Source organism: Eschscholzia californica, unplaced genomic scaffold (genome assembly GCF_041429995.1).
Source record: "Eschscholzia californica isolate CP2 unplaced genomic scaffold, dmEscCali1.0.p SCAF_1, whole genome shotgun sequence".
Lineage (NCBI taxonomy): Eukaryota > Viridiplantae > Streptophyta > Magnoliopsida > Ranunculales > Papaveraceae > Eschscholzia > Eschscholzia californica.
In genome coordinates this window covers 61,763,520-61,791,453 of record NW_028238198.1, presented here as the reverse complement: position 1 = coordinate 61,791,453, position 27,934 = coordinate 61,763,520, and the positions used below count along the sequence as shown (strand labels likewise).

The following is a 27,934-nucleotide window of genomic DNA, read 5'->3' as shown; positions in this document are numbered from 1 at the left end:
CACTAATGATCAAGCGCGCATGAGAAAGATATTTATGCTCAGAACATAAAATTGGTCATGTGGAATATGATTAGCATTTAGACATCTCAAATACTGAAGAGTAAATGAGACGTTGACATCCGAATTCAGATTAGATAATATGAACCACTACTTAAGAGCATCCTAAAAGGTTGTAGGATGAAGTAGTACAAAAGTTGAACAAAGTCACACATTGCAAACTTCCAGACATGGAAGGAAAGTAGGTTGGAAAGAGTTTCGAGCCGGGAGCTGTTGCAGACTCTACAAACGAAAGAATAAAATTGAAACTTAAGAAGTTTCAAAACCAGCAAAGAAAATAGAAATTATCAAATAAATTGAAGTGACCTTTCTATGGGCCAAAATCCGTCGTCAAGAGTGACCCTAGAAATCCACAATTAATAAGCCTACAGGATGGCCAGACCCATGAACCAAATGGCAAAGGGGTCCGTCACATTCACCTTCAAGCACCAGGGGTGACACACACATTAAACAAAGAAGTCAGCCTCGGATAAAGAAGGCAGCGCTGCACAAAAAGGTTGGTCGTTATTTCCTAAGCAGACCTTCTTCCCATATACCTGTTGAGGAATTATTGTTATTCAAGATAATAGTTAGTTAAGGATATCATCAATATATCTGTTGGATGGGAGTTATGATATTCGCATTCATGGTAATAGCTCCATGCCTTACCACATTCAAGGCAACAACTCACCACTAGGTGATAGTTGATCAAAAGGGACTGTTGACCACGAAACTCTATATAAGTATCAGCTAGTGATCGACTGAATAATCCAATGACGGATAACAACACACGACATCCAATTCACCCGCAATCGACTAACCACTTATTTTCTCTCTCACATCGATCATCCAAACCTTTGGCATGCGAGCAACAACTGCTACTATCATTCTCTCTCCTGAGTACCACTTGATTAAGCAGCTGGCGACTGATCTTTCTCTCCCCTGACGACCACTTGATCAAGCAGCAGACGAGTGATCTTTCTCTCTCTCCTGATGACCACCTGATCAAGCAGCTGGCGATTGATCTTTCTCTCTCCACACGACCGAGGGGTACAAGCACTTTATCTCACTCCACGACCAAAGAATTAGGCAAGCATACACCCGGTTGTATCACCTTCTCTCCCAACGATCGTCTTGTTCAGATAACATATTTGACTCCATAACTCAAATCTCTGGTTTATTATTCGTATTCAATATTTGTCAAGTTTACTGACTTGACCGCCGGAACCCCCTTAAGTCGACACCATCCCGGTGTCCCAGGGATCTTACGGACACGTGTGTTTCACCTCTTGTCACAGGTTAGGCCCAAAGATGTCGTCGGTGCCTGCAAAATTATTAACAAGTGAAGGTTTGACTTCCAGTCAACGTCCCGATCCTCTTGACTTGACTTGACTCCCCAATTCGACCCCTCACAACCTTCAAATAATTGATAATTAGCAAAGTTTAAATGGATTACATCCGTTGTCAACTAAATTGTCACCTAAGACGAAGTATGAATAAATTCACACACAAGTCTAAGGCATGAGGTATATTCTGGGAATAACCTTTGACTGGTAAATTGAGTGAGTAAAGGAGTTTACGGAAGATACTCAGATTTACAAACTCTCGTTATCGGAAATAAATTAGTTATTTCGTCATTGTATAAATGTTGTTTAGTATTTAAACGACAGTCCATGTGGTTTAGTATTTAACGAGATGGTTGGAAAAGATGGATGAGATCTCTGCCTCGTCGTTGGTCCATGAGTTGTCTTCTTTCTTGATCGAGTGAATTTGATTCTTACGATTCCGGGTAGCCGCTTTAGCATGAAAGTATTGGGTTTCAAATCTAACAGATGTGAAGAAGAGTTTCTTGAGGAACCAAACCATGGCGGAGGGTTTCAAAACTCAAAAGGAAGGAAGGTTGAAAAAAATACTTTGAATAAATTTGAGTAGAGTATTCCGTGTGATCATTTTAATTGCTGATAGTCCTATTGGCGCCTCCCTACGTATTATTGAAAACGGCTAAAAGCGTCCCTCTCTAAACAGATCATTTTAATTGCTGATTTAGTCAGCTTTAGCGTTGCATTCCCTGGGAGCATAGGAGAAGATTATGTCTGTGAACTGATCTTTAAGAGCCAAAGATTGTTCCATGATCTTTTTAGATTGCCAGTGTAGCCCATCACCATTGTCATTGATGTACTGGATCAAGGTTTGTTTGTCGCTCTGTATGTGCACGTGATGGATGCGTAGTTGAATGGCCCATAAAATGCTAAAGTGAATCGCCATACTTTCACATTCTTCCGCGTTTTGGCACCGCACTGAGTCAGCTGCCGCTATGATGAAATTAACTTCTTCATCGTGAATGATACATCCAATTCCTGATGGTTCTGTGAGTTTGATGAAAGAAGCGTCTACATTTACCTTAAGGAATGGTGTCGATGGAGGTCTCCATTTTTGTTGTTGTGGTTTGTACATGCATTTGTTAGTTATAATAGATTCAATTTTGAGTGGAATGGTCGAGGAGTTGTTAATTCGAGTGATCATCTGTATAGGGGTTTGTTTATTGGTCGAAAAGCAATTTTCACACCTGGCTTTCCATATGAACCATAGTATTTTGGCATATAAATTGGTTGTATCTTCCTCTAAATTTTTCCATTGTTTGTTCCAAAGATATACCGTGCTTAATTGTTCTGTTCTGACCTGAAAATTGAACCATATTGCTCTAGCGTAGTTACAATGTAACATCACATGGTGTAAAGTTTCATTTTAATTACAATTGATACAAGATTAAGAGTTTCCGATTTACTTACTGATTTTGTCCTTTATTGGTTAACTATTCGTGCAACATTTGCATTGGAATAATTTTATACGAGGAATGGTGTTCATATTCTGAATAAAAAAACCAGTCGTTCTGGTCAATCATTGGTCCTGAGCTTCCTGTTCTAAGAAAATTATACATAGATTTAATCGAGAAGTTACCAGATTTTGTTAGCGTCCATTTGGCTTTGTCTGCCTGGTCTGTCTGCAGGTTTATACCAGCTATTGAGCTGCAAATATCACGGTCAAAACATTTGTTAATTAAATTCATATTCCAGGTATTATTAGTGATAAGTTGGGCAACCCATTCAAGATTCGAGTCGCTCTAATTAGTGAGAGGAGGAGGATGGTTGGGAATCCAATAATCATGCCAGATATTGATGTGACTACCTCTGTTAATATCCCAGAAGATAAGACCCTCCACTTGACTGAACTATTTACTGATAGATTTCCACGACCAGGAGTGGTTCGATTTGACAGGAGTGGGTTTGTTTGATTTGGGGAAATACTTGCCTCTGAGAACTTGAACCCAGATCACCTGAGGGTTGTTGAGCAGCTGCCAGTTGAGTTTGTTGAGGAATGATTCATTATCCAGAAGAGGGAGACGAAACCCTAATCCTCCTAATTTGCGAGGCTTGCAGATGGCGGACCAGTTTATAGTGTGGAAGGTTTTGGATTTTCCCCACCAGAAAGTCCTTTCGAGGGACTCAATGCTGGTGCAAATGACTTTAGGGATAGCAAAGCACTGCATTTGGTATCAGGGAATGGCCGCTGCGATAGTCGATATAACTATCGAGCGACCATCTTGAGAGAGATTGGTTTGCCATTTAGCGAGTTTGTTTTTAGTTGGGTAAGGAGAGGCTTGAAGGCTTGATTTTTGTTTCTGTCGATGAAGAGATTAGTACCAAGGTACTTATCTCCCGAGGAGGATTGGTAGACTTTGAGGTTATGGATGATAAGTCTTTTGAATTTGGGGTGCGAGTTTTTAGAAAAGAAGATATTTGAGCTTATGAATATTCTCGAGGGAAATCTGCCCGAAGATAATGCAGTCGTCTGTGAATAACAGGTGCTTAATGGTGAGATTGGAGTTCGGGATGGGAAATCCGACAAAAGGGGTTTGGTTATTGTTATTCTCTAATGAGCGACTGAGGCCTTCCATGGCAATGGAAAACAAGAACGGAGAAAGAGGGTCACCTTGTCTGATCCCTCGACTGACGTCGAAAACTGAGCCAGGACGACCATTGATAAGAACTGCCATGGTGCTGGTGTTAAGGCAGGTATTGATAAGATTAATCCAAAGTGGGGAGAAGCCCATAAGGTTCATGATCTTATCCAGATAGCTCCATTCTATGCGATCAAACGCTTTGGACATGTCTAGTTTAAGGCCAAAGTAGGTTTTTGGCCCTCTGATTTTCTTAAACGAATGGATAAGCTCTTGACTGATGATGATTTTATCGGTGATCTGTCTTCCTGACACATACGCTGACTGAAAAGGGGAAATGAGATCTGGCAAAATGAGTTTGAGACGATTACCCATGATTTTGGTAATGATTTTATAGGTAGTGTTAAGAAGGCTAATCGGTCTGTAGTTCGCTAGAGTTTGGGGGATTTTAGTTTTCGCGAGCAGGCAGATGTGAGTGTGATTGGACTGGGGCGGAAGGATCGCAGTGCTAAAGAAGTGACCATATCCTTTATGTCTTCCTGCACTGTGTCCCAGTTGGCTTGATAGAAGAATGGGGATAACCATCCGGGCCCGGGGCTGCCCGGGGCTGCCCCTGGCTTGAGGGAGAAAGTGGCTTTCCGGATCTCCTCCAATGTGGGAAGAGTGATCAAAGAATCGTTTTGAAGGTCGGTGAGTTGAGAAGAAAAGCACTCAATAATATTGGGAGAAAGGTTGGAGCCAGTCGTCGAGGATATATTAAGGAGATGGTTGGAAAATATCGATGAGATCTTTGCCTCGTCGTTGGTCCATGAGTTGTCTTCTTTCTTGATTGAGTGAATTTGATTCTTTCGATTCCGGGTAGCCGCTTTAGCATGAAAGTATTGGGTGTTTCTGTCACCAAGGTTTATATTAGTGATTCTGGATTTTTCTTTCCAGAGACTTTCCTACCGAAGCAGCAGAGTTTCTATCTGTGTGAAAGTCTCTTTGAAAGCCTCCGGGTCCTGAATAGTTTAAATTTTGTTGGTGAACAGTTTGATATTAGTATCCAGGTGACCGAAGACTTCTTCGATCCATTTCGAAAGCCTGATGGTCAGGGAGTTCAGTTTGGCTTGAATGGGATTAGAAAGCGAGATCCAGTTAGTTTTGATGAATTGGACACATTTGGGGTGAGACATCCAAGTACGGATGAACTTGAATGGTTTCCGCCCCAAAGAAAAGTTGACTTTAGTGGTGAGGAGGATGGGGTTATGGTTAGAGCCAAGAGTGGGGAGATGAGTGAGTTTAGAATGAGGATAGATGGTAAGCCAATTGTGATTTACTAGAACGCGGTCGAGTCTTTCCCGAATGAGATTGCCTTTAAATTGTTTGTTGGACCAAGTGTAGGGATACCAGGAGAAGCCAATATCATTGAGAGCCAGCCCATTGATAGTTTGCTTACAATTAAGCATGTTAGAACTGTGGGCCTCTTTCCACCAGGTTTCTCTGATGGGTGCAGAATGCAGTTAAGATCCCCAATGACAAGCCACGGATACTGGTTCTCCGGGGTGTTTCTAGCCAGAGTTTCCCAGGGTTTCATTTTGTTGTTGTTGTGAGGACACCCATAGAAACCCGTTATATAGATGTGACTGTTATTATCAACTTGGGTGCCTTTAGCATGAATCATGTTTTGGTCTGTATATAAAATATCAAGAGTGTAGTTGGGGACCAATACAGGGCAAGCCCACCGGCTTTGTTAATAGGGTCAACAACATGTTTATCGTAAATATTATTGAGATTAGGAATCTTGCTAGGTTGGTGTTAATACATTTTGTCTCCGATAAGAAAATGAACTCCGGGTTCTTTTCGTTAATGAGACGCCTCAAGTGTTTTCTTTTGGCAAAGTTACCACACCCCCTGACGTTCCAGGCCAAGACAGCCAGGTCCATTGGGGTGTGGTTAGAATTTATTAGAGATGGGTACATGAAGAGTGACGACAACAAAAATATAAAGGCAGCCCACAGAGAGAACAATCACTGCAGAGACAAAAGAAAACCTAAAGAGACAGAAGGGAAAGGTGGCAGCTAACGAAAAGGCAGAAAGGGATACAACCGCAAGAAGGCTGCCCACAATTACCTGCAAAAAGAAGTGTTTGAAACCAACTGTTACCTTGTCTTGGAGTTGGCATTGATTGTTCCTCGAGCTGAAATCCGATGTGAGGCTCCCCCAATCCCTAGAGTTCTTGTCTAGGGAAACCAAAATCGCGTGCTTAGCAAAAGATTTATGTTGTCGTTAGTGTGGATTTGAGATAAGGAAGTAGTTGGGACTCCTTTAATGCTCTTATGATAGTTAATGGGGAAGGATTTAGGTTTGGAGAAACATCGATTAGGGTTTCTGAATTGGGGATCTAGAGGTGAAAAGGAAAGGGATGAGTTTTCGTGGCTGGCATCACTGCGCTCTCTCTCCTCAAAAAACCTCCAGGTCCTTCACTTGGTTATTTTGATTTTATTCTATTTTCATTTATAAAAGCACAAAAATGTTGTATGCAGAATTTAATGTATATATATATATCTATATATATATATATATACTCCTGTTCAAACAAGCACAATGAAACAGACATTAGCTTTAAATGGATTTAAAGATAACAGATCAAATGAATACAACACATTCCTATTGAGATTTGAGAGGAGGATTCAGGAAGAAAGGAACGACGACTTTTGAAGTTTAACTCGTCAACTATAACAGACCCAGTACCCCTAGAACTACAAATTTCTAATACATGACTACCGAATCTTGGAACCTCTCCCCATTAGTTTGTAAGAACAAAAAAAGAAACATATTCTTAATAATACTATACCCCAAGCATTTCCTTTAAAAGAATAGATCCCCTCTCCAATCTGCCAAACGAGTTTCTTCTCTTATTAGGACATATAAACGATCGATCATTCTAACTGGATGCAATTGGTTTTGCAATCGCTTGCTTAACAGCTTCTGCGTATGTCCTATGTTGGTACGTAAGGGTTGATTCAAGCAAGTCCCACAGCGATGTCTTAGGGTTCCAACCTGCAATTCCAGACGTTCACGTTAGTCAACGTTTATCTCTCTATATCGGTCAAGGAATAAATAGAAAAATAGTAGGAGTTGAAGAAATACCAAGTTGTCTGTTGATTATGGTCATGTCTGGAATTCGCTTGTCACTGTCGTCATAGCCTTCACCATAGAACTCTTTCGAGCTTACATCAATGGTGGGTACTTCTATACTGGGTTCTCCACTAACCTTTGAGTATACCTGAAGAATTTCAAACAATATTACACTTAATATACAGCAGACTACAAAGAACAGCAGATGAGAAAACTACAGGAACCACTTGTGTACAAACCTCTGTCATCATTTCTGCAAGTTGTTTCACAGTGACTTCATTGTGGGGGTTGCCCACATTGAATATCTGCCCATTGGCTCTTGCGGGATTTTCCTGAAAAACCATTTTTTGTTAGATATCAAGTTTCAATCGTAAAAGCAAAATCGAAAAATATTAGTCGTGTGTTCACATACTATCATCAACATAACAGCTTCAATGGCATCCTTGATATAAATGAAGGTCCTCTGTGACTGACCACCGTCCACAAGCTTGAGTGGCTCACCACGAAGGAGATTCTGTAAGAGTGTAAAAGAATACAAGTTACTCAAAACTCAAAAGAGATAGAAACTGATGAATATGGATCTACAGAATTGAAATGTTTTTCTTACATTACTGAAACACGCCAGAACCCGAGGAACACCTTCACTTGGACCGTCGACACCAGGGATGAAATCCATTCGTGGGCCTATCCAGTTGAAAGGTCTCACGATGGTGAACTCAAGACCGTTTTCAGCGCCTTCAGCTGTAAGCATATTAAAAGAGAGGGTGAGTGTCCGGTGTTCTTGGTTGACATTTAAGAGATCTAAATTAGGTTAAACAAATGAATGAGCTATAACCCACCATAAATCAGCCGCTCGATCAACTGTTTGGCACATGCATAAGACCACCTCTGCTTCTCAATTGGGCCAAAAATGCAAGGGGAGGCATCTTCTTTTAATACATAGAATTCAGGATCCTGATGCGTCATTAAGGGTAAATCTAATTAAATGAGAGCTCATAAAAGAATAAAGAAAATGTAGTACGGCAACAGCGAACTACTACACGTTCAAATATTCTTATTTCCTCATTAACAAAGAGATGGAATGATAAAATGAACGAAAAAAACTTGGGTAAACAGGTCCACACGTGACAAGATACACCAAATTACCAACGTAGACAGGGCCTCCGTAAGTTGCAGAAATGAAAATGTCATGATCTTTGAGTACCATCTAATATAGACACTTCAAGACCATCAATTGTCTCCTAGTACTAACTAGACCTCAATTCTCCTTCACATCATCGATGGTTAAAAATGAAATATACTCGCTATCTTCCACATGTACTAAATGAGCACACTCCACAAACGGGCACCCACATAAATACATGTGACGAAAATGGCGGTAACTTATAAAATCCAACTTAGGCTATTCAAACTAAGTCAACTCACAAGCATATCTTCGATCTTATAAATATTCATAAATAAATTATATTACTATTTCGGATACTGAATTCGGGAAGTGTGATCTATAAATGATAGATAGCTAGTAGTAATATCTCATGCATCTAAACAATTCCCAAAACTCAACTTTTCCTAGAATTTATAAACACTACCACTCAATTCTAATCAAGTAAATATCCCCCACAAATTGATTATTTAAAGATCATAATCAAATAACTTGCAAGAAAAGCAATTAAAAAAATAGATAATAAACAATGCCGACAAGTAAAGAAAGACCAAAAAGGTTACCTCGCGTAAAGGATGATCCTTTGGTAGAAAGCTTCCAATTGTTTTACCATAAATTTCACAGGTAGAGAAATGAATAAGACGTTTGTTGTTTTCTGAACAGTATTTAACCTAATTCAATTGCACAAATTTTACACAAAATCAGAATTTCATAATCCGTCAAAATCTCATCAAGATTTGATCAAATCTTCAAAATCTTACCACAGGAAGTGCATCAATGAAATTACTGTAAATTGTATCAAGAGGACGAGTATTATAATCCGCCGGTGTACAGATCGCAGCTAGATTAATCGTCTACACCACAAAAAAGCACATCAAAATTAACAAAATCAAACAAATCAAGAACGAGAATGAAAGAAGAAGATCAAATCAAGAAGATAAAGTACCAGATCTGCCATTTTAATAAGTCCTTCAAGTCTAGAATCATGTTTAATATTGATTCTATGAAATTGAATCCTTCCAGACCAAGGTAAAGTATCAGGTTCTAAAAGATGTTTGATTTTGTCATTATAAACATCAACAGCTAAAACAGTATGAGAAGTTTCCGACATTATCTTCTCGCAGAGATGAGAACCGATGAATCCACCAGCACCGATCATACAGATCGTCATTGGCTTGATCGGATTTCCATCTAGATCTACTCTTGCCGACATTTTGCCGACGGTGTTCGTCAAATGTGTAATGTGCGCGGGGAGATGAAGAAATTTAGAGAGAGAAAGAGAGAAATTCCAGGGAAGAGAAGAATTGGAGGGGATTAAATTTAAAGAAGTGAGGTTTACGCGGAGTAGTAGATTATTGGAGCACCGCCACTTCTCTCTCTCTCTACCCATTCAGACCGCATCTATTATTTGCATGACCAGTTGATTGTTGTCCTCCGCGAGAGCATCGTACTCCCTCACTACATCTCGATTCTCCTCGAGATACGTAACAATAGCTACCTTGGTTTTGGGTCGTAAAGTGCGAAGGTCGCTGCTAGCAGCAATCGGGGAGACCGACCCTTAGGGGGCAGCTCTCTTGTTTGTCTAGAGTAAATTTGGTTGTCTAGGGTAAGTCAGTAAGATATGTTTTTTCGGGCATAAAGAAATCAACCAAATCTTCTTTTTTCTATAGGCTTCCAATTATAGGAGTTAAAAAACACAAATTTTTAGAGGATCAATAAAGTATAAATAGTTTCGCAGATGAGTAGGTTTTTTCTCCATGTGTTTAAGTTTTAATGACGAGAAGAAGAAGCTTAAAATACTTATGATCTTAAAGCTTAAATGAACAAACTTCAATGATGAAGAATAGGAATGTGCCAGAAATGATTCTGAAGATGAACAAGCTTTGAAAAAGATGAAGACAAGAAGAAAGTGTTGGAAGAAGTATTGTCTCTGGATGCCTAAAAAGGTTTCTTAATTTTATAAAATGATAATTCATTCAAATATTTTTTACTGTTCTATTAGCACAAATAGTTTCGTGGAATAATGGAACAGTAAAGCGAATTCGCGAGTCACACACCACGACTTATTTCGCGGGTTCTAAAGCACAAATATTTCGTGGAATAATGCCTCACGAAAAGTTTTATGGGATACTAGCGCACGAAATTTCAGCTTCTTATCCCGCAATTTTTTTCTTTGTTTCACAGATGATTGTGTTTTTGTCAAATCTGTTACATAGATTTATTTCAGATTCTGATTTCTTCCGTTGTGTACGTATTATTTCAGATTCTTCAATTTGGCTTAAATGATCCTTCGATGCCCAAACATATAAGTTCGGCGACGAGATTGGATGTATCACATTTATTTCCGACAAACCTGGTATGAATTCGTTTTATTATTACCATTACATGAATGAATTGATAATTGTTTGAAGATAATGTATTTTCTTATATGTTGCAGTTGTTTGATTCGAGTGATGTGGTCATAGATTAGTATAGTGACGTAAGTTTTGTCATTATGAAAAAGATGCGAAAGTTAATGAAGTGGTAAATTCAGTAGCCACAAATCAGTAAATTGAGTTTCTAGCATAGTTCCTAGTAAAAAAAGATGCGTACGGGTTCTTCTAAATGTAATTGTTTTTTTGTTGTAAAAATAAAATATGTCGCACTTCGTAAGAAGTAGATTATTGATCGACGGACATCACAACCACCAACTTGAGAAGAATCTCATTAGTTATTCATATGCGGCTCAATTGAATGAAGATGAATCGAGAATCTTTAAGAGTTTAACTTGAAGTCGATCACTCTCCAAACATATATTGTTGCATTTAAAACAAAATAGTAAAGATAACTCGTCCATTATAAAGATTGTGTACAATGCGCAACAGAAAAGTCAAATATAGAGAAAGTGAAGATTGGTTTGCAACAGTTTATGAAGTTGTACACTAAGGACCACTACGTAACTAGAGGCCAAATCGACAGTTGGTCACAAGTTAGGAACATAACAAAATTAGTGTTTATTAATTAAGGCTACTTTTCTTATGGCAACCAATAATTCTTTTAGACTCTTCATTTGTCAAACTCTTTGTATGACTTTTTTCTCTTAATAGTTTCACAACTGTTAACTCTTCATTTTTTGCTTTAGGAAATTGCGCCGAGTTACTATCATTTTTTTCTTTTTTCTCTTCTTCAGTATCTTTTTACATCTTTGACTTCGTTAATTATTGATTAAAGAAAGCCTAATTACTCTAATTACTTTTTAGTCCCAACAAATTTGAACAGAAAAGGGAGGATTCCTCCTTTAGATCAAAACTAATGATATACTTGTAATCTATTGATTTAGAAAATCTCAATAAAATTACGTATTTTCATCTATTGGTAAAAATCAATACAAGTTAGAGTGAAACGGAGAAGAAAAGCGGATAGCCGACTAAGGAAAAAAATAAAATTGGGAAATATAAGAGAGGAATAGAGAGAGTGAGGAAACACGCAAACACATAGATTACCAAGACAGTTTTGAAAAGTAAAAGAAAATGTTGCTTAAATGTTCCAAAATGAAGAGGAAATGAAAGGGTTAAATTAGAAATAAGACAAAATCAGGAGAGCAAATTCGAAGTAAAAGTTAGTTTTGGGGCTAAATTTCCACATAACTAATCAAAAAGGGTCTTTACTTTTCCATTCCATCATTCAGGATGATGTACACTGCATGTGACTGAGTGGACTGACCTATACAACATGAGCTGTTTGTCTAATGTCTTCAAGCTGTTAATTTCACATCAATAACAAAAATAAGTACATCCTAAACTTTAACCTGAATGAGATATTCTATTTACATTGATGTGCTACTGATTCTAAACTAGTACACATTAGGAGAATACCCCATTAGTCCTCCTCACTTGTGTTCAATTAGGGGACTCCCTAAAGAATTAGTGAAACACTCATTTTCCACTTAATTAGGGGACTCCCTAAAGAATTAGTGAAACACTCATTTTCCACTTAAAATAACGAAAACAACTCTATCCTTAATATACATTTTTTTTTTCGACCCCTCGCGCTCTCATGACCCTCCAACTTCGATTCCCTCTTGAAATTATCTCTAATATGTAGTTCAAATAATAATCTTTCTTTTAATCTTTAATTTTTCATTTAGTTTATCATTTAAATTTATATTTGAATTTTTTGAATGTGCACGAATTAAAAATTGTAGAAAGAATAACATAGATCAAGAAGTTTTCTTTGAGATTGGTTATATATTAGTTTTAACCTAAACCACATAGAACAATTAGAACTAAAAAAATTTGTTTACGGTTTCACAAATTCTTTTGGGTCAAATTATTGTGGTTTATTATTCTTAAATGTTAGATAAATATTGTTAATAAAGTAGAAAAAAATACTAATACGAAATAAGAAAAAGATAAAGAATTATAAATTAAGATTGGTTTACAAACATTAGTGGCATATCGACAAAGATTATGAGAGAGCAAAGAGAAAAATATTAAAAAAAAAAAAAAAAATCACAACTGCTACATCAACTGAGTGACTTCTTTTGTGACTTCTTTTGTGAAATCTTTTGTGACTATAACACTTTCGTATGCAAAAACCAATAAAGGTATTCTTATATCTTGAAGTATAAAAAAGATGTACTGTAATTTTTAAATCAAAAGAGGAATACTATAATGGTTACAATTGAAGAGCAAATGATGTTAAATTTCTCCTACTAAGATGCCGTAATACAATTTTGATGGGGAATAAAGATTAGTTAAGATGGAATTTAACGGATAAAGTGGTGGGGTGTAGGTAAAGAATGTGGGGTTCAGATGGAGTTGACAGGTACTAATTGAGTATGCACCGACAGTGGAACAAATTCTACACATAATGGTGTACAAGGAAAGCGTCTAACCTCGAGGAAGGAAAAATGGACTACCCTCACTCAGGTTGGCTTTTAGTTAGAGAAAGAAACCTGGAAAGAGAGAGAGAGGCAACAACATGTGAAAAAGATGGTAATTTTAGAGAGATAGAGAGTTTCTTTTGTTTTTTTAGAGTAGCCACTGCAACTAGACAACCATCAACAACACATTCTTTCGGTCTGTCTCATAAAAGCACAAAACATTTCAAAATTATTATTCAGGTCAAAAAGTGTGCAAATACTAAAATACTCCTTTTTGTCATTTTGTGTAACTAAATTCTTTTATTTTTTTCTTTAAACTTTAAATCGATATAACTTTTGTTTGAGATGTCGGATTTCTATAAAAATTATATATTTAGAGATGATTTTTCATTAGCTTTCTAACAAGATCCACTTTGAATACTTTTTTTCAAAATAAAAATCAGAAAAAAAGCCTTCCATTTTTCTGCAAACGTGTTTGCAACAATCTGTTATGCAAACGTGTTTGCAACAATGTAAACTGCAAACATGTATTTGCATAATATAAACTGCAAACATGATTTGCAAACATTGCATATGTTGGGTCCATCATCAATGCACAATCAATAATTTATTACAATCGGTCTGTTGGGTATTATGCAAACTAGTGTTTGCAAATAAGTTCTGCAAACATGTGTTTGCAACAATATGTTTTGCAAACAAGTGTTTGCAGAACAAGTGTTTGCAAATAAGTTCTGCAAATATGTGTTTGCAACAATATGTTTTGCAAAAAAGTGTTTTTAGACAAGTTCTGCAAACAAGTGTTTGCAGACAAAATCTGCAAACATGTGTTTGCAACAATCTATAGAAGAATTTTGGAAGTCATACAAAATATACATACGGAGGACCCAACGGTTGGAAACTCAAGGCCTAATAGGAGGCAGGGCAACATATACAAGAAATAGGATAAACCAAATTCATAATCAAATAGTTACCATTTTTGCAGTTTGAAGCTAACAAAGGAAATACAACTATACATAGTCAAAAATAGATCGAAGAAACGAGAAAATTCTAGCAGGTTTGCACTTTTCTTCTCCTTTTTGTGATTCTTTTTGCAGCATTAGTGAGAGCATCATAAACGGTTTGATATAATGCTCCTCTCTTGAGGAAGACTCCTTGCATCTTAGCTAATTCAACATTTTGTAGCCTTTGAGCCTCGTGCTCGGTCTGCAAAGAACAAAATAACACCAATTTAGAGATTAAAAATGTGGAACCATTGGCGTACTTGACTATAATGCTCAAACCTCCAAGGATTTTACTAGCAACTCAATTGTCTGGGTTTAGTTAAAGCAAAGCAAGAAGTCTAATTGAAATCACTAAGACAGTTCAAAACCACAAAACAATCAATCTTTTGACCAACTTATCAAACTAAAAGAACCAACTTACTAATAGATTGACAGTTATTAGCATTTATGGCCCATCAACTCAAACAAATATTTCGAGGATTCACCATTGTAGCTTCGCCTAGGCATGTTTCAAAGTCAAATCCTTTAAGAAGGGGAAATGCAGCATCGACAAGCTCCATTTTGACCCCGTGCAAGGCTTCTGCAGCTGGTGGGATATCAAGCATGTGCAAGATTACAAGCTGGTCTGCCCCCAACATCTTACAAATAAAAATCCAAAACCGTAAAACTAGCAGCCAGGCAGGGATATTCAAAGAAAACCCACACCACTTTATTCTATCACATTTTGTTTTCTTGGTAAAATGAATATACTTCTATCAGATCTATTCATCCTCACTTCCATGTTTTTTGTTGCTTCTTTAGTTTCTTACATGTACCAGAATAAATAAGTTGATGAAATTCAAGTAAAAGAATTTCGTCTCCGAATTTATTTCAAATTCTTGTTAATTATGAAGCTCTTTATATAGATAACTTTCAAACAGTACGTCGAGTACTGACTTAATAAGAATCTCATATAAAAATGAAGAGATAGCCAATAACCCTTAGTTGGAATGGTATTAACTAGACTTAGTCTTCCACCTTATAGATCAGAGGTACGCGGCACGTAGATGTAGGAAAAGCTCAAGAGGGTTTTGAGCACGATTTGATTAAGGAAAAGCTCAAGAGGGATAAACAAGAGAAAGAGGGGTGAGTTGGGCAGAAACAAACAACAGTGGAGGTAAGATTTTCCAACATGACCTCAAGAGAAAGGGCTTATGACGAATCAGAGAATAAACCTACCAACTTTTACGTTGGGTCTTACAAGGTCAAGAAAAGGTCTTACAAGGTCAAAAAAACTATAGGAACAACTGAAAGTAAAGTTGTGATCTTGTCTGACGAGGCTAGTGGCGTTGCGTTGTTTTCTTCGGTTGTCGTTTATTGGCTTTCCATTATTTTAAAGTTATGTAGTTATTGCAGAACTAAACCCGAATATGTACATAAATAACACTTAGAGTTGTTTATAAGTTGTATTGATGTGTAAGAGGCTTTTGTAGTTCTTTCCGTGGTTCGGGTTTCGATCCGAAACTGAGTTGAGTTTGTTTAACTTCCGCTCTATAGTATATTTCTGTGTATGCGAATGTATGGTTTGCATGACAGGTTTTACAGGTACGACCGGTTCGATTTACAGAGGAGACTCTGCCGAATTTTTGTCTTGTCTGTGAATTGCCGGGGCGTGGTCGTGTCTATTTTGGGACCCGGGGCGTGGTCGTGTCTATTTTGGGACACGGGGCGTCACACAGCATCCCTGCCTGGTCTAGCTCTCTTTCTTTATCGAGCTGTCTGAGAGCCTCTGTTCAGTCCTCATTGCGATGCGCTTGTTGGTGTGGAGAAGAGTTTCCAAGAGAGACTTTTCACCTTCTCCATCTTTTCTCTAGCCGCCCGTTCTCTCTGAATTGATTTTGCCTCCTCTTTAGCTTTGCGGAGGTCTTCACGAAGGCTTTATGAGTTTTCGTCATCACGAAGCTTTTCGGCTTTGAGGCGTCCGACCTCAACTCTTAATTCCTCTACGAGGGAACGTCCGATTTCACGCTCAAGGGGGTATCCTCTTTTGAAGGCATTGTTGAAGCAGAAAATAGTAAAGGTACTTCTGGAAAAGAATTGAGTAAGGGTTCGGATTACCGAATTGATCATATTTACTAGAGTTCAACCCTCCTTCTAGCGCCAATTGCTCATGTCAAAAATGGCAATTCTGTTTATCAGTCAGGAAATAGAGACTGTGATGTTGAATCGCGTCTGATTGAATCTGAGTGATTGATACTCCATCTGAACGATCGATACTTGTTCTCCAGCTTCCGATCCTGCTCTTGGAAACCTGGGGGGAAAACGTACAAAGAGTTCAGAAACCTCTCCGACGCTCAAGATAACCAGATTTTCTTTGCAGTTTAAAGATTGAGTATTGGTTGATCCTTGGGGAACATACCTTGTTGAAGGTGATGTGATGCCCTTTTATAGGTTACCATGGACCGACTGTGATAGACGGTGTAGATGAAGTTGTTTTGATCCACCGTTTGGGATTGAGACTAATCTTTAGTAGTTGAGATATTTAGGGTTTCGTTTTGAGTTTATATCGTATCTTGGATATTTAGAAGTTCCTATGTTCAAGGATACTTCATAGATATCATGCCGAGTTGATAGATCTTCTAGGAGATGTTTCCTCCTTTGAGACTCTTGAAGCCCAGGTTAATTAAACACTTAGGATCGTAGCTGACTGAGATCTTTAGGATGATTCGGGATTAAGTCAGTAAGCATGTTTCATGCTTATACCTTCCCATGTTCAGGGCGTAAGGTTGGGGTGGGAATCGGGCGGGCATGGACGCCTATCGGTAGCATGGCTTCGGCCGCCTTCGGGTTCGAGCAGATTTCCTAACTGGCTCTTCGGGCACTCAGGTAAATCGGGCGGGTAATCTTGAGTTTTCAATTGATCAAAGCCCGCCCATGCCCATTGAATGAAGCGGGTAAGTCGGGCTCGGACAACCGGGTATCAGGTTGCTTTAATGTTGAGGTTTGATTGGCAACTAACCTATAGAAGCTTGGCAAAGAGATGGGAACACTGACCTCAAATTTATAAGCTTCCTAGGCTCTCATTTATTTCATAAGAGCCAATGTGGGACTAAAGGGTCTAAGAGACTCTATCTTCCAAAACCACTTTAATACATCTCTGCCCAGTCTTCCTCTTCAAAGTCATCGATGTGGGATGAAGAAACCTAGGCATTTTGTTCTCTCTAAAAGAAAACTTTAGTCCCACACTAAGTAATCAGTGTGAGAAATATATTTGAGTGAAGCTATATAACCCCAATAACGAAGATTACCAGCTAACTTGATCTGTTCCCCACAAACGTTAAGCATTTAAGGGATTAAATGTGCCAAGTTTGGTTGGGCAAATAATAGTGTTCATCGGACCTAACCTAATGGTGTCGGGCTCGGGCGGGGGAACGGGTAAGGGATTCAACCCGAGTCCGCCCACAAGTATTTATCGGGTCGGGCAGGGTCTACCTAGATTCGGGCGCGGACGTTCCATGATCGTTTGTGGGCGCCGGTGAACGCTTCGGGTCTCGGGTATCCGGGCATTTATCCCACCCTAGCGTAAGGGATCGGCCTTGCTTACGTGAACCCCCTACACTTCTTGAGAATCCCAGGGCAAACCTGTTAGGTTATGGTATCTCCTAGTCTTGTTAGCGGAATCTCAGACATCTAATGTCTAACACTAGTATCCCCAAGATCACATGCATAAGCTAATGATGAACTAAGAAGTTAGAGATTACCGTCAGCGTTATTTCCCTAATGGCCCCCTACTTTGTGACCAGCTTCCCGCCTGACCCCCCACTTTACGAGAAATACCCATATGGCCCCCTTCCGTTATAACACCGTTACTCTCTCTTCTCCATCTTTTTTTCTCTCTTAATGCCACATCACTTGTTACGCCACCTCATCACCTTCTCGGCAGAGGTCGCCGGTCGGCGACCTTCAAACTAATTTTTTTCTCTCTTCCTCTCTCTCTCTCTCTAACACTACTCCGGCGAAGGAAGACCTTCGCCGGAATGGTCTGTTTTTCAATGAACAGAGGTCTGTTATTCACGAACAGATCTCGGTCTGTTCTTCACGAACAGATCTCGGTCTGTTCTTCACGAACAGATCTCGGTCTGTTCTGCAAGAACAGATCTCGGTCTGTTCTGCAAGAACAGACCACTCCGCGCGAAGGTCTCCCTTCGCCGGAGTAGTGTTAGAGAAAGAGAGAGAGGAAGAGTTTTTTTTCTAGTTTGAAGGTCGCCGACCGAAAATTTAGCCGGTCGGCGACCCCTGCCGGAGAAGGTGATGAGGTGGCGTAACATATGATGTGGCGTGACTTGGCAGAGAGAGAAAACATGATGGAGGAGAGAGAGTGACAGAAAGTTAACGGTGTCAGAAAAAAGGGGGTCATATGGGTATTTTTGCTAATTTAGGGGGCCAGGTAGGAAGTTGGTCACAAAGTAGGGGGCCATAGGGAAATAACCCTTACCTTAATTGTTAGTTTTCTCTCGAACCTTTCCAATCGCTATAAAGAAGACCAAGAGCTCCAAATGTAGCTCTTCTGCTTGGAACACCGAGCAATCAACTTGATCTCCCTCCTCAAGTTTAGCTAGAACTTTAATGAAGGTTAGATGAAGAACACCTTTTTCTTTGACCAGATAGATAATTGGGATTTATTTTCTCTTTTTTCTTTCTCTACTTGATGTTGAGAGTAAGAAAGCTCCTAGAGAAATCTCCACACCTTATTCAACTTCTAAGAAACATTATATAGAATCCCAAGTTAGAGTACAAGCCTAATTGGGTTTCCTAAAGTCTCTTTTGAATAAGAATTAGGAAATACTCAAAAATAGAAACTAGTTTCTATTTTCTCAATTCCCTAACTTGTGGCCGCCCAAACCATGCCCAATTGGGCAGATCTGGCCGGCCCTATAAGGGCACTCGGCCAGCCAAGGTCGGCCCCTTTTTGGGCCTAAGATCATCTCTTTTATGCTCCGGCCCAAATACCTTTTATTCGGGCCTTTTGCACTATTTTTGCCTAAACTTCTTTATGCCTTATGGACATATTTAGGGGTCTAACCCATGTATATATGTCTCATCCCTTTAGTCATATCTACCGATCAAGTTGACACTCTTTGGTGTACGCCGATGTAGGATCCGGTCGAAGTTAGCCGCGAATTACATAGTAATTTGACGATCGTAGTTGGTTTCTAGCTAAACACTACGATCCCTAAATCGCCTGGACTTGATGATCTTCTTCACCAATTGTCTTGTCCGACAAATTGCTCGCACTGCATCTTTGGTCGAAGGACATCTCCTTCAAGACCTTGTCGTATTTTAGGCAGAATAGGGTTGGAGCTCCTTAGATGCTCTTGCCCACCTCCCTATTTGGGCTTAGGTGGTAGACCTTTTCGGGCTCAGCTGTTCTGCTACCTTGAGACGGGTTGACCTGTTGGTCTTCTTGGTCTTTTCTTTACTTCTTGACATTAGTCAACGGTTGACCATTTTGTGTATCATCACTGCCGATTTCTCTTCTTTCGGAACATGACTATCTTCCTAAGCATCTCCATCAACTTTTCCACATTTAAAACGACCTCGATCCCAAGCACTTTCATGAACTATTTCCACTTCATCTGAAGACAAAGCATCCGTTAGACCACCCACCTCTTCATCTAAATACTCCCAAATTTCTGAACAATTTAAATCAACTACATAATCATCTTTAGTTACCGGAATTTCCTTGTCCTTACCTTCTTTGTGTCGAATAACCTTATCATTACGGATGAAATCTTTTTCAGTTTTTCCTCCCCCTTATTTTCTTTTTGTTGAATAACATTATCACTACGCACGATGTCTTCTGTTCCTCTACCGTGTGACCCTACCAAAAACATCGTTGTAATTGTTCGAGCTGGTTAACACCTGCTTAGGAATCAATTGCAAACTACCAGGGGTAGGTGCAAAAATTTCTCAACTAATCAAGCATAACTGTCTATTCTATTTCTTTTTTTCAGGATAAAAGAACTAAGGTATTTAGCCTGGTTCGCATGATCGGCACCTGAAGAGATGAAGTATACATGTCTCTAACATCTTGGGGCACTCCTATCCCAAAGAAAATGGAGGTTTTGTCAAAGTTAACAAGTTGGCCAGAGAAGTTGGAGTATTCATGCATAATGTCAAGGACGGCTTGGAGATTTTGGGAGAAAGCTTTACCAAATATAATAAGATCGTCCGCAAACAGAAGATGGGTAACACTAGAGCAGTGCTTATTTATTTCGTAAGCCATATAAGTGTTCCTGGACTCATAGTGACTAATCAAAAGAGATAGAGCCTGAGAGACTAGGATAAATAGGTAGGGTGACAACGAACACCCTTACCTAAGGCCACGGGAAGCCACAAAGTCCCCATAGAGACCCCCATTGATCTTGATATTAAAATGTGCAGTAGATATGTAGGGCATGATGAGATTAAGTATATTACCTGAGAAATCCGTGGCTTCTAAGACCAAACTCAAGAAATTCCAATTAACCTTGTCATACGCATTCGCCATATCCATCTTTTGAGAAAATCCACCTTGGGCGGGCTTTCGACAGAGACATAGAGTGTAAAAGCCCTCGGATGACTATGATATTGTCTAAAATTTGCGTATGTGGGACGAAGGCGTTTGCGTGTACATAATACAGTGTTCTAGGTATGATCGGACTCGATTCGCAATAACTTTAGTGATGAACTTATAAATCGAGTTGCAAACTGAAATAGGTCGAAAGTCTTGAGCATACTCGGGCTTCTAACCTTAGGAATCAAGGCCAGAGTAGTGAAATTCAGAGAAGGATCAATAACACCTGTTGTAAATGCAGTTTGGATGTAAGTAACTAGTTCATCGCCCAAAATATCCCATCCATGTTGGTAAAAGTTGCAAGGGAGTCCATCTGGTCTGGGACTTTTGAGTGAGCCCATTTCCATCACCACATCCTTGACTTCCTTAGCAATAGGAACCCTAGAGATGTAGTCCCAATCCGTAGCCGAAAGCACTTGGTATGCATTTAAAATCTCGATTGGGGGAGAGCTAACGGGCTCTGCCTAAAATAAGTTCTGAAAAAAGCTCACAAAATCATTAACAATTTCACCTTCATTAGTAGATGTAGAATCATTTTGTAGAGTCAATTGGTGAATTCTATTTTTTTGGCGTCTCTGAGAAGTAGCAACGTGGAAGGCTTTCGTATTTCTATCTCCATTTATGACCCTTTTGGACGTGGATGGTTATAGACTGACCCGAGGTTTGCCGTGTAACCAATTTGGGGTCCCATTTTTATTGACTAAACGTTGTGCTTCGTCAAAGAAAATCTGTACTTGTGGCACCCCTATTCCAACTAACAGCACAAACACATGTTTTCACCAAATATAAATGAAATTAATGGGGCTAACCAAGTAGAGTGGGACCAAATTGGATGGAAAGGGGCTGCATGAAAGACAGTTTTGACAACTATATGAACCTATAAATACTGTTGGATACCATACAACATATTATGGCTCCACATGACTCCAATATATAAAAGGAAAAAGAATAAGAATAAATCAATATCAATTTATATAATAGTTATGAGGCTAAGATGTTTTGGACTGACGGTCTTATTTATAAACATACGAACAGTTGTATCAATCGAATTTGACGAAATTTTATTCCAGTGTCTCTATAGGCGCCCTATAGTATTATCCTAGTGGTCCCTCCCAAACGTGTCACTCGACTTTCCATATTTATTATTGCTCTTTGTTATGGATACTTTAACTTTTTAGTATATGCGTATTGTTTATTTTCTTTTGTTTCATTTTTTTTTTAAATTAGTTATTTTATTAAGAGAAGATTTCAATTTCATTTTTCTAATCCTTGTATTTTTGTTTTCTTTTTTCTTAAATTTTTTATTTATTTATACGAATGATATGATTACTTTTTTAAATAGATTATATAATTTCTAAGAGATACAATATTTTTTAATTTTTTAGGAATAATTTCTAGAAATATCCTTTATTAAAAAAGAATCTTTGTCCTAGTGAACGTTTTCCCTTCTGTTTTATTATGTAGATATATTAAAACCTATAATTCGAACGAAATAAGAATTATGGTAAACATTCTTAATGGAGAGACTATGCTTCTCTACCTTTACCTTGAAATTCTTTGTTTTCTTTAAGTTTTTCAAACCTCATCCACAAGAGATGAAGAGGATTACTAACTTTTTTTTTTTTGTCTTATAACAAACCTAATTAATTTACTTAGGTAATATTAATTAATAAATAAATAAACTATGTATCAAGTTTCTTGAATTGTTTCCAATTAGTACATGTGATCCTCAAAATTTTAGAGACCCATTCTCCTATTATGGGTGCCCCTGTAGCCAACCACTTGCCTTTTTTTTTTTCCTGTTAAAAGCTCGAATATTATGTTAATTCTAATCTAATAATAATACATAGATAATGATAATAATAAATTTATTTTTAAATTAGTTTTATCACTTTCTAGGTTGTATTAATTAAGTTAAAAAAAAAAAGGTTGTATTAATTATCATTCAACAGTGATAAGACCACAGAGAAGACGTGGAATTTAAGAAAACCAGTATTTGATTATTAATACAAAATTATTCGTTTTATTTCATTAAAAATGAAAAAGTTTTAATTTTCGGACCCGAGATTGAATTTATAAAGATTCTCTCTCTTTCAATTTTCATTTTCTCTCTCTAAAACCAGCTGTTTCCCGCACCTCATCCACAATATCTCTGTCCATTTCCCCGTTTCCCTCCATCAACGCTTTGCTTTTTCTTTTTAGAGAGAGAAAATCACCGACGAATCATCGCCGCCGTCACCATCAACACCACCACCGCCGGACGCCGGTCCACCGCCACCACCAACAACAACAACGGTGGCGATGAGAGGACGATAACTTAAAATCAGAGAAAGAGAGAGACAAAGTAGATAGAGAGAGAAACCATGGGAGCATCGCTCTCTAACCTAACGGAAGGAGGATGGAATGGTTCGACAATCGGTCCAGGATTAGGTGATATACCAGAGAGTTGCGTAGCGTGTGTATTCATGTACTTATCGCCTCCAGAGATATGTAATTTGGCTCGCCTGAATCGTGCTTTTCGTGGTGCTGCTTCTTCAGATGCCGTTTGGGAATCAAAATTACCTTCAAATTATCAAGATCTTTTAGAGTTCTTGCCTTCTGATCATCATCAAAATCTGTCAAAGAAAGATATATTTGCTCTTCTTGCTCGTTCCGTCTCTTTTGATGATGGCAACAAGGTAGGTTTTCTCAATTTTATTGTATTAATTTTAGGGTTTTAGGGTTAATGCTCAATTTGTTATTTGTAAGACCTATTTGGGTGACTTCTAATTGTATTTTGAACAAGTAATTTTTGTTATTTGAACAAGGGCTTTTAGTTTCTTTATTAGGGTTTATGTAATTTAGGGTGATTTTGCAGGAAGTTTGGTTGGATAGGGTTACGGGAGGAGTTTGTATGGCAATTTCAGCTAAGGCTATGGCAATAACAGGGATTGAAGATCGGAGATATTGGAATTGGATTCCTACTGAAGAATCAAGGTTAGTTTCAATTTTCAGTTCTTTCTTTAATTTCTTGTAAAGAAATTGCGTAGTGGTTATTAGATGGAATTAACTCATCTAGTGTTTCATCCACACAAAACCCTAAAACTTTTCATTTATGATGTTCCATATCCAGTTTTTGACCAATGCTAGCAAAAAAGATTTGAAGCTTTAAATAGGTGTAATACTATGGGACTTAAGATTTGTGAGGTAGCGGGTTCAGCTCAAAGAATTGTATATTGTTAGGTTTACTAGATTTAGTAGCTTCTTTGATGCATAGAAGCAATCCAAAGGATTGAATGTTGTTTGGTTTACTAGATTTTAGTAGCTTCTTTGATGCTTAGAAGCAACCCATCTAATTCACTCGGAATATCTTATCTTAAGTACAGAGCATTAGGGGGATAAGATCATTGAAACTGGTTACAGGTAACGGTGGGTAGCATGCATTCTAGAAGAATATTTTAGATTTTGGACTGTGGAATTAGTTAGGCGTTTCCTTTTAACGAAAATCCTTCCTAGAGAGACTGTAGAAAGGATCTTGTAAAGTGAGTTTTGTGTTTCTTTTGAGATGAGGAGAGTGCATAACTAAAACACATCAAGGTGAAGTGCCAAGGGGTGGCAGATTGTGGTAAAAGACATGGTGGTGGTGGTGGAGCATTTGAAACGTAATTGTTGGACACCCAGTCCCTTGCTTTTTGGTTTAAAATATAAATGGATTAGATTATCTTGTATTGAAAAATGAGCAATAGTTTGCTGGGTCAGATGAAGTGCTTTCAGTTTGTTTTTTGTCCTACTTGCATCCATGTATTAGGAGCATATTCTGAATGGTTTTGACAATAAAATCTTTAAGCACAAATCTCTTCGTATTTTTTTTGTATTTCTTCTCTTCTCATTATATGCCAGTTTCTAATCATCCATTTTCCTCATTTTCTCCGAGGAGAATAACTCATCATATACTAGAAGTATTTTATGATTTTACCGTGCTCCGTAAGTGGCGTCCAATACTAGGCTTGGATATACTTATTTGCATTAATTATCGGTTGATGAATGTTTATCCTCGTGTCACTATCTGCTTTCGCAGATGGCATATTTAGGATCCTTCTCACGGTTCAGTTAATTGGCTTCTGACGTCATAGACCAATAAGAAGTACTAGATAGTTGGCAATTCAGCAGTTCCGATGAACCACTGTTAGACGAAACTCATATTTTCCAAGAAGCCTTTGCTCCTGCTAAAACAATACCAATAGCAAAACTGATATATTTTTGAGACGAAACTCATGTTATCAGAAACTCATGCATTTTGTGGTGTTTCTTTTATATGTTAACATGAGAAAAGCTACGATTCTAAAATCTGGCCTGCTACCAGGATTTGTCTGTTCTTCAATTTTGTCGAGCATGTTAAAACTATTTCCTTTAGCTTCATGAATTTTAGAACAGCTGCAACATTAGGTTAACTTGAGATGTAAATGTCAGGTTTCCTTCTCTTCCAGTATCTGAAAGAGTATATTAACAAGAAGAATTTAAGATGACTACCAAGCCAAATAAGTTGTTACTGAGACCCCTTTTCTAGTATAACAAGGGGAACTTTTCAGTTCATGATAGATTTTTTGTTTGTTTCATTTATAATTATAATGCTTTAACTAACTTACCAAATTTTGATTGATGATTATAACATGTTGGTTCATTTTCCAACGACTTTGCAGGTTCAATGTGGTTGCTTTTCTCCAGCAAATATGGTGGTTTGAAGTAGATGGTACAGTGAGGTTTCCTTTTCCTGCTGGTATATATGCACTGACATTCCGACTTCACATTGGAAAATTTTCAAGAAGACTGGGAAGACGTGTCTGTAATTACGAGCAAACCCATGGATGGGATATAAAACCTGTTCGATTTGAGCTATCAACTTCAGATGGTCAACAAGCAACCTGTGAATGCTATTTAGACGAGTCTGAAAGGGACGATTATAATGGAAACCAAAAACGTGGATGCTGGATAGAATACAAGGTAGGGGAATTCATAGTGACAGAATCAGAACCCACGAAGGAAATTAGGTTTTCGATGAAGCAGATCGATTGTACTCACTCAAAAGGCGGGTTATGTCTAGATTCTGTGTATATCTTCCCAAGTGATTTGAGAGAGAGAAGAAGAGAAGTTTTGAAATAGCAAAGAATGAAAAAATGTGAGTGTATTTTTTGGTTGCTTTGATATTTTCGCCTCCCGAAACTGAAAGGGTTTGTTTTTCATACATACAAACTTGGTACATTGTGCAGGGATTTAGTTGTCATTGTATTTACATGTCCCTCTTGATGATTTTTGTAACTTGAAATAGTTCCTCATTTCGTTTTCATGTATCCTCTTGTTCTTACTGGATTTTCTTGATGTTGGTGAAAAATGTAAAGCATCTAAGGTTTAGACTTTAGAGTTTATTGCTGCAAGAGATCTCATTTGTTCTTTAGTCTTGAAATGCATTTATGTTACACTATTATATGCATAAAATCTATACAAAAATCTCATGTTAATGTCAATATCATAAACTTATGTGTGTGTAAGCCTAGTAAGGCCATATATAAAATCACATATGAAGATATGATCTGTTATGATTTTCTTGGATATGATGAAGATGTGATAAGCAAGATAACCTTCAAAATTAAACCCTTAAGGGCCAAAGTAATGGGCCTAAAACCCAACTAACAACTTTGATTTGGTGGGGGCTGTATAAAGAGCATGTTTAGGACCTAATCATTTTGTCTTCTATGAAATCCATACAAAAATCTCATGTCATCATAAACTTATATGTGTGGGCGTGTGTAAGCTTAGTAAGTCCATGTATGAAATCTCATATGAAGACACGATAGTCGTTATAAGACATTGGTACATCATGGATATGTGATAAAGCAAGATAACCACCAAAATTAAACCGGCCAAGGTAATGGGCCTAAAACCCAACTAACAACGCCCTCTATAAGAGCATGTTCAGGACCTAATCCTTTTGTCTTCTATGAAATCTTGAAGCCCCTTGACACCTTCTTCGTATTCTTCTTGGTCATTTGTCTTTCATGTTTGATTTAGAAGTCTATTTTCAAGTCTGATTTAAGTTGTATCTTTTTTTTTTTTTTTGTCTAAATCTGATTTGGGCCATTTGGCTGAAAGGAGTTTGCCCAATCTGAACTTTTCGGTTGATAAACATTGTAGACTTATATTTTTATGTCAAATCATTTTCTTTATTTTAGTTTCCGATCCAAAATTACAACCCATAAATGCTTTCCAGTGATAAAGGTTTACGGTGTTATGGCTCTTCAAATTTTGAAAAAATGGCAGCATTGACCAAAAATTTCAAAGAACAAATTGTTTTGAGGAAAAATTCAAAAGAACTGACAACACAAAAATAAAGAAAACAACCTAGCTTAGAAATCTGAGTTTTTTGGTTTTTTGAAAAATTACTACAAACAGGTTTCTTTTACATCTAAAACTATTATACGAGTCTCATGTGTTCGAATCTCCGTGAGAAACTAATCCAATGGGCTAAAGAAATTGGTAGAAGGCATATTAAAAAGAGGTGAGTTTGATAGGCAAGTCAGAGGGTAGAGGTGACACCAAACCAAGATTCCAACTAATTTGTGAAAGAAGAGGTGAGTTTCAGTCACATATTAAAAAGGATCTGGTTAAAAAAGTAAATTTACCTCCTAAAAAGAAAAGGAAAAAGTAGCACAAAAAATGTAACTGTCCATTCAATCTCAAAGGAATACTTGGTGAAGGTGATAAGTGGAAGGTGGTTGTTGTGTCTGGAATGCATAACCATAAGACAGCCAAAACTCTTATCGGTCATGCATATGTCAACAGTTGCCCTTTTTTTCTATTAAACTTGGAAGAAACACTATACTTCCTCCACTCACACTACAATGGCTAACATACTCAATAGAGGAGGCACGAAGTTGGTTCCAAGTTGTTCAACAGATGAGGTGGTTGTTGGATAATGTACTATCTTGGGTGCCTTTCATAATGTGTTCCTCCCATTTGTTCATATGAGAAGTGTCAGCATTAGCCACGTATGATTGATTTGGAATGGATAAACCCAGGCTAGAGTGATCATCTATCCAAGCCTACAAATGCAAAGTAAAAGAAGAAATTAAATTTCAAACTAAAACTACATAAATAAATATATAAATACTTAGGTAGATCAAGTATTACTTGTAAGAGGGTTAGATTACCCGCCAACTGAGCC

At 37.9% G+C, this 27,934-nt stretch overlaps 3 protein-coding genes across 3 annotated transcripts; 1 reads left to right on the top strand and 2 right to left on the bottom strand.

The window, feature by feature from the left end:
- Positions 1 to 2,079: 2,079 nt before the first annotated feature.
- Positions 2,080 to 2,490, bottom strand: LOC147568036 (uncharacterized). Its single transcript, XM_086658916.1, has one exon. The coding sequence runs from the start codon at positions 2,488 to 2,490 to the stop codon at positions 2,080 to 2,082; it is 411 nt and encodes a 136-aa protein (XP_086515042.1).
- Positions 2,491 to 6,581: 4,091 nt separating this feature from the next.
- Positions 6,582 to 9,753, bottom strand: LOC147568035 (UDP-D-apiose/UDP-D-xylose synthase 2-like). The gene is made up of 9 exons (XM_086654485.1): positions 9,223 to 9,753; positions 9,038 to 9,130; positions 8,840 to 8,947; positions 7,954 to 8,068; positions 7,722 to 7,855; positions 7,527 to 7,628; positions 7,354 to 7,446; positions 7,127 to 7,262; positions 6,582 to 7,036 (listed from the first exon to the last, which is right to left on the bottom strand). Exons 1-9 carry the CDS (start codon positions 9,664 to 9,666, stop codon positions 6,921 to 6,923), a joined length of 1,341 nt encoding a protein of 446 aa, XP_086510611.1. The 5' UTR covers positions 9,667 to 9,753; the 3' UTR covers positions 6,582 to 6,920.
- A 13,019-nt stretch (positions 9,754 to 22,772) lies between these two features.
- Positions 22,773 to 26,147, top strand: PP2-A15 (phloem protein 2-A15). The gene is made up of 3 exons (XM_086654484.1): positions 22,773 to 23,414; positions 23,594 to 23,712; positions 25,416 to 26,147. The coding sequence occupies exons 1-3, from the start codon at positions 23,100 to 23,102 to the stop codon at positions 25,873 to 25,875; spliced, it is 894 nt and encodes a 297-aa protein (XP_086510610.1). The 5' UTR covers positions 22,773 to 23,099; the 3' UTR covers positions 25,876 to 26,147.
- The last annotated feature ends 1,787 nt before the right edge of the window (positions 26,148 to 27,934 follow it).

What these genes read in the sequence shown, in the direction of transcription:
- LOC147568036 (XM_086658916.1), bottom strand. Translation starts at nt 2,490, where the DNA reads ATGTACAAACCACAACAACAAAAATGGAGACCTCCATCGACACCATTC.
- LOC147568035 (XM_086654485.1), bottom strand. Translation starts at nt 9,666, where the DNA reads ATGGGTAGAGAGAGAGAGAAGTGGCGGTGCTCCAATAATCTACTACTC. An exon ending in TCATTGATGCACTTCCTGTG is followed by an intron (nt 8,948 to 9,037) that starts GTAAGATTTTGA and finishes CAATTGAATTAG; the next exon opens with GTTAAATACTGTTCAGAAAA. An exon ending in CATAATCAACAGACAACTTG is followed by an intron (nt 7,037 to 7,126) that starts GTATTTCTTCAA and finishes CTGGAATTGCAG; the next exon opens with GTTGGAACCCTAAGACATCG.
- PP2-A15 (XM_086654484.1), top strand. Translation starts at nt 23,100, where the DNA reads ATGGGAGCATCGCTCTCTAACCTAACGGAAGGAGGATGGAATGGTTCG. An exon ending in CTTTTGATGATGGCAACAAG is followed by an intron (nt 23,415 to 23,593) that starts GTAGGTTTTCTC and finishes GTGATTTTGCAG; the next exon opens with GAAGTTTGGTTGGATAGGGT. An exon ending in ATTCCTACTGAAGAATCAAG is followed by an intron (nt 23,713 to 25,415) that starts GTTAGTTTCAAT and finishes ACGACTTTGCAG; the next exon opens with GTTCAATGTGGTTGCTTTTC.